The sequence below is a fragment of the Scomber scombrus genome, chromosome 20 (assembly GCF_963691925.1).
Source record: "Scomber scombrus chromosome 20, fScoSco1.1, whole genome shotgun sequence".
NCBI lineage: Eukaryota > Metazoa > Chordata > Actinopteri > Scombriformes > Scombridae > Scomber > Scomber scombrus.
The window spans coordinates 1,031,532-1,043,536 of NC_084989.1; the positions used below are offsets into that span (position 1 = coordinate 1,031,532).

Consider the following 12,005-nt stretch of genomic DNA (forward strand, 5'->3'; position numbering starts at 1 on the left):
CCTGTGTTTGTCCTTTTCAGTCTTTCCACCGAGACCTTTCCAGCATGCAGGAGCAGACAATCACATTCTAACAACTAGTTCAGTATAAGATGGTCATGATAACATCACCTATTCATGGTATACTGTATTACTCAGGACTGATCACATTCTGCTGCTACTTGGAACTTCAGGCAGGCTTTTGACATCATATACAGTGTCTTTTTTTCCCAAGTCTGCCTGAAAACTGACCTTGTGGCCAGTTGTGAATGAATTCTGAATTTCTCCAGAACCCCCACAAAGGGATTTCAAGCAAACATACATCACAGTTAAGTGTGAGAAACATGAATGAAGGCGTAGACAGCGGTGAGTGCAGGACCCAAGGATGAAGTAGCAAAGAGCATAATATATCCATCCAAATATTGTAAATTGAGATTTGATGGAAATTCTTTTGACTTTTTTGATGGGATTGTTTAGCATTACCAGTAGATTAAATAAACTCATGACATAAATGAATGAGAGCAGCATGCAAGGATTATGAAGTCACATCCTGGTTTAACTGCATCATATTTGCGTCGACACTTCCGTAGCACCATAAACATGTATGTGTATGTACCAGAGATAAAACTGTTCACAGTAGGAGAGGAAACCAAACTTCAAACAATCATCTGCCATGTGAAGGCTGCTCACATTGGAGAGTATACGAGACATGCTCTGTGTTTTCCACAGTTTTGAAGTTGTAATTTCTTCTGATCCACTGAGTCAACTTTCATCTAACATGCATACGTCTGAACTGTGACACAAACATGTAAATCTAAAAAAAACAGCTTTCACAAAAAAAAACATGATATAAAAGAAGCAAGAACTGTCAACAACAATCTGTGAATTCAACAATGACAATGAAATAAACAGCTGAATCATTTTTATGTTACAAAAAAACAACCAAGATGAACAATACCTTCAGACATCATGTTGAAATTAAAATGAGAAGATTCTTGAGTGAAGTTTGGTAATATCTTGCTGTAGTTATGGTGAATGGATATATGGTTGGAACACATTGTGCACCTATAGTTCCTAAAGATATTCAGTTGTTACTTAAACAACCAGACTTGTGATTTTTTCTTAGTCATCAAATCTCATGTGTAGAGCCAAAAAATAAGTATTGTGTGTGTGTGTGTGTATGGAAACCTGATATATCTTATTCCCTGTGTCATATAGATCCAAACTCATCACAGTGAACACACACATTGTAGTTTATTTTGACTCAATCCAACACACACACCATATTGCTGCCAAAAATACCGTTGAAAGTAGTCCCTAACAAATACACTACTTCCTCCTGTTTTAACATTTGTTCAAATCTACAGTGAGCAGCCGTTAGAGGAAATGACTGAGGCTTTTACAAAACAAAACAACTAGATATTTATGAGGTGTGAAAGATCTATGTATGAGTTTGAGCAGTATTCACTAGGGCTGGGTATCAGTACTCCATACCTTTAAGGTATCGACCGATATATATTGATACCAAGAAGTATGGAAACGTCTCCCATCAAACGATACCTGCAATCCATCCTTTTTGTACCCAGAGCTAAAAATATGACTATTTGTATGGACTTGCTCACAGCCAATCAATGCAAGCGAATGAAAATATCATATTTTGTGTACAAATCTAATCATTTAGATGTGGAGGAGTGGTGGCATTTTATACAATGTAATGCTTCTATTCACATGATGGTATAGAATGAAGTACTCAGTTGGTATCAGTATCATTTTAATGGTACTTGGATTGGTAATGGTGTCATCAGTTTTTAATACCCAGCTCTAGTATTCACACTCATCACACTAGGCTACACAGTTTTCTACATAGTATTAACCTCAAACTCATACATTTAATGTTATGAGCACTTTCAGTGTTGCATTAATGTATGCATATCCTATTGTGTCCTTTCTGAATCTGTCCTTTAAGATGCCTCTGATACCATGAAAGTCCTTAAAAGAAGCTCTGACACAGACACACAGATGGAAAGTCATCACCAAACAGACTTGCAGTTGGATCCTTCTCTTATGTTTATTGAACTTTCAGTACATTGCGTAAAAACACTGGAGTTGATGACTGCAGCTCTTCTCTCTTATAGCAGCAAGGTATGTAAATCAAATCAGGTTATTCTGCCAGACAATAAATAATCTGCCTCTTTGGATGATGTCAATGTTTAAAAAACAACAGATAAAAGCTGCAGCATTTCTTTTTATTTTACACAACCTATAAACATATACATATATATTTACTTATATATGTTTATGTGAATTACTTAGCCTATATTTATAAAAATACAACAGTAGTTTGTAAAATAGATTTGAAGTAAAATGTTGAGAAATAGCATGAGTCCATCATTGTCACAGGATGGCATTGTTGAAATGCAACGCATAACAAAACCAACATGGCTGGAATGCAGTTCGTCTCTGAACTTCCTCAGCTGGTTTTGGATGGTGTTACGTGGAGTCATGTTAGTCAAGCATCAGCACCAACGTCCTCATCTCTGCTGAGTGACTTCACTCAGAGCTTTCTCCCACCATGACTCAATTTCCCAATATCACAACACACAGGTGGGGCAGGGGTGGGGAGCCATGTGATATTACAGGCAAGTCTGTAAAAAGACTACAAAAGTCACAGTACAATAAAAATATATGTAGCTATATAGTACAACCAGGCACACACGTCAACTGTTCAGCTAAACTGGATACTTTGTTTGTACAAACGATACATTTAAGAACTAGAAAAGAGGTCTGTAGCACCTTAAGGAGCTTTAGAAGTATGTTAGCAGCTTGATCCAATACCAAAATATATTGCAGTATTGCAGTGTTTCTTACATACACATTCAATAAAGTTCACTGGTACCACTGAAGCTTATAAAGAAGTTTGACATGAATTGCTGAAGGTCTGTGCCTCTCACTGAAGAGCATCTACTGTTCACCACATGACTACCGGAGACACTCTGTTTGTCCCAGAACACTTTACATTAGCTTTAGTTATGAAACTTGATCTGATACCACGTTTCAAATCTGGATCAGCTTTTTTTTTTTCTTCTTTCTTTCACCTTTGATCCACAGTTTGTTGCTTTTATTCTCCCATTAAATCTGGATTCTCTCATATAATCCGTATAAATTATACATCAAGTTCAAATTTAGCTGATTGGAAAAGTTGCGTTCAACAGCTTTCAGACGGTAACCAATAAGAAATCAAGTATTATTTTTTCAAGATGTCACACTGAGGTCAGAGGATGATTGAATAGAAGAAAAATCATCCTGTGAAACATATATCCTGTTTGTCTTTTTAACAACTAATTAAACAACCCATGACCAGAGGATTTAAGTAAGTGCTATATAACAGTCCATTTAAGCTTCATTATTGCCTGTGCTCTCATCTAAACCAGCGGTTGAATATCCAAAGAAGGCCTTATGCTAAACCTTTACCCCCAAAGAATCTGTGTTTAAGGTACATGATTTGTTAAAAGACCCCTCAATGAGATACACAGAACACTTGTGCAAGTAAAGCAAAAATGACACTTTGATAGGAAAAACACTGGCAAAACTGTACCTGTAAAAATAAAACATTTTATATTGTATTTACATGTTATTGTTCTCTAAAAGAGCTAAATAAATCATCTATACATTTGTAATAAAGGTTTTAAACATAAGGTATTGGAGGAAATAAAGGCATTCAATTTACAAAAAGTGCTATGATTACAAAAAAAAAGTAGCAACTTGCTAACATCTCTTGTAAAACCACAACCTTCACAAGATACAAATAGCAAACTTCCATAAATGCTTTGAAACATTACACATTCAACTCTACATTTCACACAACCCAGTAAAATATCATCTCCATTCATGTCTAACCAAATCCTGTCATTCAGGAAGGAAAGAGGAGGCAACAGGGCGACTTAACACTTCTAGTTCGTCATCATTTTTTGAATCTCCGAGTACAAAAACAAGATGAGTATGTGAGGTAAATGAGAACACTATAGGGTTATTTATGCGTCAGGCATCTCATTGAGCTCATGGAGCAAAGATGCACCATCTGTTAACTGTTGGTGACTACATGGAAGAGTCAAAGTTGGACGTCATTTTTTTTTGCAGGCTGTAAAGTTCACATTTTTGCCGTATAGCGTGCAGTCCAATGTCTACTGAAGACAACATGTCTGTGCCACACTTATTCTCTGTGTTCCTCAGTTGGTTTTAGGGCTGAGTACAGTACTGATTCAAAACGTCAAGTCTGTCAGTTTGGTACCAAATAAAAGAGATTTTGAGAGTTTGTTTAGTAGTCATCATGTGACTTGACTAAGTATGAAACTTCAGTCATATATACGAAATCTGAAACACAAGTAGCCATAGAAAACTTAAAGTGTAAATTTGGCAATGATTTGATTTAAATCATGATGTATGTGATCACAGAATAAGTGAACAACATGAATCTGATCAGACATTTGATGGCAGCTGTCAGTACTTGACAGTTTTCAATACTGTGAGTACTGAGTCCAATACCCAGCCCTGCTTTGTTGGGTAGTGACTGCTAGCATAATGGTAACTGTAAGAGAAAGGCTACTACAGTCACTAGTCTATCTAGTAACAGCTAAAAAACAAACAAACAAACAAAAAAAAAACACATAGCTGGATTTAGACTAACATCAGACATACTAAGCAGCTGGAGTAATTACAGAATGCAAAAGGAAAAATCTGAATGTACAACACAGGTGATGGCTGTTACTAACATGTCAAAGCAATGCATCAGAGCTAACTGTAGTCTACTCTCTGATTCTCTGAACAGTTATTTAACACCTTAATCTTCCTCATAAAAGATCCATTTAATACATATTCTCTATCTGCTTGACCATGTACACTGAGTGAAATACTCTAATCTCCAGCATGACATCTATCTGTGAAAACGTTGGATTCTTTAGTAGAATTTAGAGGTTTGTAGTGACAGGTGGTGTTAGTGGATGTTAATGTAATGCTTAACCTGTGGGAATTGTATTTGTGCCATTTCTGAAAAGCCCTTATATATTTTCCATATTATTTTTTTGGAATCACAACAATAAGCTGATGAGTTAAAGTATGATATCACTTCTGCTTACGACGTATGATTTAAAGATATGATATTGTTTGTGCTGCCGTCGCTGTACTGTATGTGACATCATGTTGACAGAAGGCGAGGTGGAAGAGTGGAACTGCTGTTACTGCCTGTCAATCTGCTCACTGATTCTATTCACCACTCGTGTCCAAAAGTCCACCTCTGTTTCATGTGCAGTTAACACTATGCTGGGTGGAGCTTCATATCTAAACTATCCTGAAGAAGCTATCATTCGCTTCTGTGTACAATGTCAGGTAGACATTTGTTGGTGGAGGGTGGAAGCCCTGATTGACAGAAAACACCATCTCAAAGATTAAAAAAGTGAAGGATAAAAAGATAACCAATAATAAAATTCAACTCAATTTGATGTTTTGTGGAATTAAAAGGAGTAAAAACAAACATATGTTCTGTGTTCCCTTCAGTGGCATCTATCCATACAGACACACATACAGTTGAGGTTTTATATGTCCACATACTGAGATGTGTCTCTCTGCTTCCACTGTGATATAATGGAGATGAATGGGATTATGATCAGTGAGCTCAAACAATACATAAATTCAACTTCATTTGAAAATGTGATCAATGATGAGTTTTTCCATTTACGATGTCTCTGTCATTGAGGGTGATCCACAGACCTCACTGTGATTATGGATCATCACAGCTCATTTTTCAGTGGTTTGAGCAGCACAAAACTAATTCCATTCACCTCTATCCTGCAGAGGTGAAGCACAACTACCAGAGACACCAGCACAGTATCTGCATGATTAGATACAACCTGCAGAATGAATGAGAAAATATGTGTTTGTGATTTGAGAGAAGTGACCCTTTAAAAAGGTCTAGTCTGAGCCTCAGGGCATGCTGAAACCTTCTTCCACCACATTAAACAATCTATACACTTCATCTGCACTGATTTCACTTCATTTCTACACAGTCCATATAAGTTTCAACAAGTAGGATGTAATGCTATTCATCTACCATACTTTGGCCTAAAGGATTTCACTTTTAGTCCAGGGGAGTTTATCATGTGCATCTCTTCTCTCTTCCAGCACTGCCCTGCTCCACATTCACAGCTCTTACAGGTTAAAGTAAAGCACAGGACCACTACAGGAAGGAAGGGACAACGTTAATTGTTCCTGCCCACATTTTCAGCTCACAGGGCTTACAGGGATTTCATTTTCTTGGGAAATAGAATGTACTTGTATGTGACATATTAACGCTCACGGATGCTGATGTTAATTTGGCATGTTTGACCAATTTTATTACAATGATGTGTAGTTTAAATAACCTTACATTATGATTTATGTGATTTCATTCAAATAATGTCTTATATGGTGCTAACAACCTTTCAGTGAAGCTTGAGGATGAACACTGTGACGTCTGTGGTTAGTAAGTATGGCTGCAATCTAGGAATTATGAGTTTCCATCACTTTAGAGTGCAGTAAAGACACACTGAGGATTTGACTGTAATATCTATTCTAGCTTTTGACATACTTGATTTTTTTAAAAAGCCATGCAAGCAACATAACATTTGTAGGTAACTAAGATATATATGGTCTGAACTACTCATCATATTGTTGGAAGAAGCATTCTCCATACTGTGAGATGCTAATATTTAATGGCTGTTATTGTTGCTGACCTCCAGTGGTTTAACTTGTCACACTGCTGCAGTGACACAGAGGTGTACTGCAGGGTCAGAGCACCATAACATCTGAGCACGCTCATCAGTGATGCTGATCACTCAGAGGTGAAACACATTGTTCTGTTACTCTGAAACTTTAACCCCAAAACTTGACTTTCAACTCTGGGAAAGTTGTGGGAGTTACTGAAATAAAATACGAAGCCACATGACTGCAATTCATAGAAAAATGTTACATATAACTTGAGGATTGGGGGCTGCGAGGTCAATTACATTAAATCTCTGCATGGAGTTGCATGAAAGTGGAAATAAAAGTGTTCCCTTTGTCCTAATTCTGTATTTCAATAAAAGTGTAAACAGTGTGATAGCATAGTTTCTCTGCTCTGTTGTTAACTGTCGGGTTTTTAGCTTTCAAAGAGTTCATGTGAAAAAGCTTATAGTCAAAGCTTATATGACCAACATGTGTTTTCTCTTTTACGGGGTGACTTCCTCTTAAATCTAAACACAAAATGGAGCCCTGCCAGAGGAAGTCAGAACACGTGGCTGTGCACATTTATTTTCACCATCTAACTGGTGAACTGATGCTGAACTGTGAAGGACCTTGGGGCGTTTGCATTGTTCCTGCCTATGGTTCAGAGGACCTGCAGCAGGAGCCTCACTGTCAAACGACTGACAGGCTTTTCAGGCTTTAAACATGGAATGACTACAGAGATGTGGCAGTCTCATAAACCATGTGCTATTAACAGTCTGAATATTTGTTTCACACTCCATTCTTTTGGCAACAATGACCAAAATAGCAGTAAAATATGGCAGTTCCCCATCACATTAAAATGACTTCATTTACTATTGAGGAGTTCCACATTGGATGAGAAAGAACAAAACCTGCATATTTAATATTTATATTCTAGATCTAAGTGAGTTCAAAGATTGTGTCTGGAATACTACTGAGCACAATGCATCATTTTGTTATCTTTGCCATAACTTTCTAATATGTACATATTGGAGGTGCACATTGAGATTGATTGCACTTTTCTTACAATATGTCATGTTTAAAGTGGGGACATCATCTTAAATTCTTAATGCTTTATTATTTTTGAGACTGAGGGAGGACGTGACAGTTTTTTCTAAGTCAAGGGGAAGGTCAAATGAAAATATGAATAACTCTGTGGAGGCTGCTTTTTTAAAAAGCAGGCCTCATTTTCACACAGTCTCTAATTTGCATTGATATGGTTTATTTTTGCACACCAGCCTGTGCAGTGATCTTTTATGATACATAAAAACTATGGTACCATAGCATATAGAAACACTTAAAGGTTATAACTTGCTTTCTCATCCTGCTGCTACTTCACAAGTCAGTGTGACTCTACAGCCTAAAACATGAAGTCAATCATCCACAACCAGCCTGCGTAGCAGAGGCTCTCTCATATGTTTTGGCACTACACTTCTTAGAAGTTTAAATGTAAATACACAGGTGAAGAGTGAAGACAGGGAAGTAACACAGTGGAGGACGTACTTCATGTGTATGATGATGCATTTTTTCATTTAACCTTGGAGAAATAAAACACGGACAAAGGGAAAGCGGAACAGGTCAGTAGCAATGTTCAAAACCATCAGCGGTGTCTCACTGAGCCTGGTTTAACTTGTGTGTGCTGTAGCTCTGTGGTACTCACTCCTACAACAACACCAACAGGGTGTTTGATATGATCCTTTCCAACTGGATATGCCTGTGGCACAGAAACAGTGAACAGCTATGTGTGTTTGTGTGTCATGGTTAAGAGCATCATTTGTCAGTTTTCTTTGTGGAAACTGCTGCCTGTTGACCCAGATACATGCCTGATCTTAACTCTCCAAACTGGGGATGCTGTGTGTGTGTGTGTGTGTGTGTGTGTGTGTGTGTGTGTGTGTGCGGGGTGGAGACAGTGTTAAGAGTTGGAAATTCTCTGTGTTGTGAAAACTGATGACATTATAGAGATGGACGTATTTCAGCTACCTGAACAGTCTGCAGTAATGCTTCAGCTCTGTCTGTGTTTGGTAGACGTTGGTTATGGGAAACTAAGAAGCTCCATAAAAGACTTTTATGTCAACTGTTGGAGAGTGAAGATCAAACGAGCAGAAAGTCTACCAATCAGAATGAAATGTAACTATAATAACTATAATACTGTTGCTCAGCAGTTCCTACTCAATACCTTGTTTATAATCATTTGGATTAACTTCTAATTTGTGTATCGATTCAAAAGAACCACATCACTGTTTTTGCACGTTTTAGCCTATTTACTACTAATCTTATAAAATCGAGCTTTCATTTATAACATGTTGTGAGTTTTATACTTTCTAGGAAGCTACTGCTTTCCAATCATCTCACTGCATAGTGGAAATAAACTTGCAGAGACTTGAAACCAGGTTGTGTAATCAAGCACAATAAACATCAGTTCTGCTCTTACTGCTGACGAGCTGACGTTACTGTGCTGCACTGTACTGCAGCTGTAAGCTCACACAGTGACGTCATTGACAAAAATACAGCAGACATGATCTCTGTAGTAGATTAACTGACTCAAGTAAGTTGATTTCCATGTATTAACAATGAATGAAAAACAATAGCTGCCTTGTGGAAATAAAATCATTAAAGAATCTGGTAAGCTTTGGAGAATGGTCAGCAGTCATTTATAGTTCATGCCGTATTCAATTGTTGTAAATGGGCTAAAACATCTCAAAACTACAGATTGTTCTTTTAAGTTTCGACCACAAATAACGGACATCAAATAAATGTCAACTGTGATGCAAGATGGTGTTACAAAAATTCTAAGTGCTATACAAAAAAACAATATACATAGCAAAACCTGCATACTAAGGTCAGTCTATTCTAGAGCACAGGGGTTAAGAAAAGGAACGAAAAGGAAATGTCACTGCAATCTCATTACTGTTAGAATTCATCTAAAACTTCAAATCCCAAAAGACAAATTCATGTAGAAACGGACACAGCTCTGGCTGTCATCATTAGCTCTGTTCACATTACTGTAGAAAAACTGCTGTTGCTCCATTATTGTGTGTGTGGTGAGTTTTTTATTTTCTTTTCTTGGTGACTTGCCTGTACTGAGGTGTGAGGTGCAATGCTCAAATTCTCATTTTTGCTGCATTGTGAACACAAGCTGTGCTCATCCTGGGCTGTAAGGCTACTGATTGTGCTGCAATTAAACACGCACTGTAATGTACACTGAAGCCTGTAGGAAAAGTCATTTTGTCTGGTAATTAGAGGACATGAGAGGTTATACAAATAGCAAAGTGCTAGAAACTAACACTTAGTGTGTGTGTGTGTGTGTGTGTGTGTGTGTGTATGTGTATGTGTGTGTGTGTGTGTGTGTGTGTGTGTGTGCGTGTGTGTGTGTGTGTGTGTATTGCTGCTGTCAGTGCTGATCATCATGTTGTCATAGTGAAAGGACAGAGGTGCTAATGTGTTGTTGTTGAGGCTGTTGTGGACATGTGTGTCAGTAAGTGCGTGTTGGAGTGTATGTGTGCCAAGCGCAGTACATACTGGATCACTGAAAAGCCTGATGGAAGCGGGGCAGTGTGGTGGGTGTGCTCAGGTTGGATATGAAGGAGGAGGGGAGCCCTTGAAGTGGACTCTCTGCAACCTCTGGGCCTTCGGGGGGCTGGGGAGGCAGCTGGACAAGAGGTGTAGACTCTTCGTTGGGTGGATAGCCAACACCCTGACCCCCACTCCCCCCCGCTTGGTTGTATGGCGGCCCGTTCAGCGGCAGGAAGTTGAAAAGCTGTGAGAAGTCCATCAGAGAGGAAGATGAGGCCAGCGAGTCGCCTCCCGCCGAGGCTGCTACCACTGATGTGGAAATTTTGGACAAGGACGCCTCCTCGTTTGCTTCTTCCAGCACTCCTACATGAGACTCCAACTCAAGTTTGGAGGTGGGGAGTCGGGGTTCTTGGGCTGCAGAGGATGAGGAGGGCATGCTGTTCTGCAGCTCCATCAGGTAGGTCTCCAGTTCTCCCTTTAGGTTCTGCTCCCGCTCCTGTGAGGAGACGGTGTATGAGGTAAAGTTGGAGCCCAGCGGGTACTTTAAAGAGAAGGGGTGTGCAGGGCTGGGGAAGGGCTCTGTGTCCAGAACGGGGCCTGTGTACATGTTGAGCTGGTGTGGCCTTGGTGTCAGCATGCCCTGGAGCTCGCCCTTGATGCCCCCAGATGCCAAGTCATAGACGACGGGCTCAAGCAGATCAGCTGGCTCAGTTTTTACCCTCAGCAGCTCCCGGGCGTGGCTCTTCTTCACGTGACGTGTCAGGTGGTCCTTCCTACCAAACCGCTGGGCACAGTACTGACAAAGGAAGTCCTTGCGTCCCGTGTGCACCACCATGTGGCGCCTCACGTCTTTACGGGTGTAAAATCGCCGCTCACAATGCTCACAGCGATGCTTTTTCTCTTTGGTCCCGCCAGAGGACTTGCCAGCATGTGTCTTGAGGTGTTCCAGAAGCACCCCGGTGCTGGGGAACGGCTGCAGGCACACTTGGCAGGTGAGGTCTCCACTGTTGGCGGCATGGAGGGCGAGGTGGCGCTTGAAGCCCAGCTTGGTGTTATAGCTCTTGCCACACTCCTGACAAGCAAACGCCTCCTTGTACGGGTCATGAGTGTGTAGGTGATTCTTTAAGTGATCCTTGCGGTGGAACATTTTCTCACAGTATGAACACTTGTGGTTTTTTTCTGGCGAGTGAGTTGCCATATGCCTTCGGAACACAGACACATTCTATGAGCACTCAGAATTGTTGCAATCATGTTTTAAGTAGGCATGCTTTATATTACACTTACACACAACAACCTGAAAACTAGAATTCATCAACACAAACTGTGATTACTACCGAGCACTATGTTATCAAATGTGTAAAGAGAAAAGCAACATGCTGCAGCCTGCTATACACTGCTGCTTGTCTGTACCGTAGCAGCTTGTATTTGGAGACGAAAGCCTTGGTGCAGTCGGGGTGGGAGCAGCGGTAGGGTCTTTCTCCTGTGTGAGAGTATGAGTGCACCTTCAACTTTTCCAGACTGTTGAAAGCTTTCTGGCACTCCTGGCAGGGGAAATTCTTCTTCTGCTTCCCCTCTGCTCTCCTGCGCCTCCCCGTGGGTGGTGCGGGCTTGGCTTTCTCCAGGACGTGGTCACGGTGGCCCTGGGTTCCCGTGGCCATGGCACCCTAGGGCAGACCAGTTACATGGACAGGGGCACAGTGCCCGACTAGTACTGATGCAATCGCTCTATCCAGTTTTATGTG

General features: G+C 40.0%; 1 protein-coding gene across 1 annotated transcript; it reads right to left on the reverse strand.

Annotated features, from left to right (window-relative positions):
- Positions 1 to 10,273: 10,273 nt before the first annotated feature.
- On the reverse strand, positions 10,274 to 11,465 carry LOC134002376 (zinc finger protein PLAG1-like). Its single transcript, XM_062441716.1, has one exon. The coding sequence runs from the start codon at positions 11,459 to 11,461 to the stop codon at positions 10,274 to 10,276; it is 1,188 nt and encodes a 395-aa protein (XP_062297700.1). The 5' UTR covers positions 11,462 to 11,465.
- Between the last annotated feature and the right edge of the window lie 540 nt (positions 11,466 to 12,005).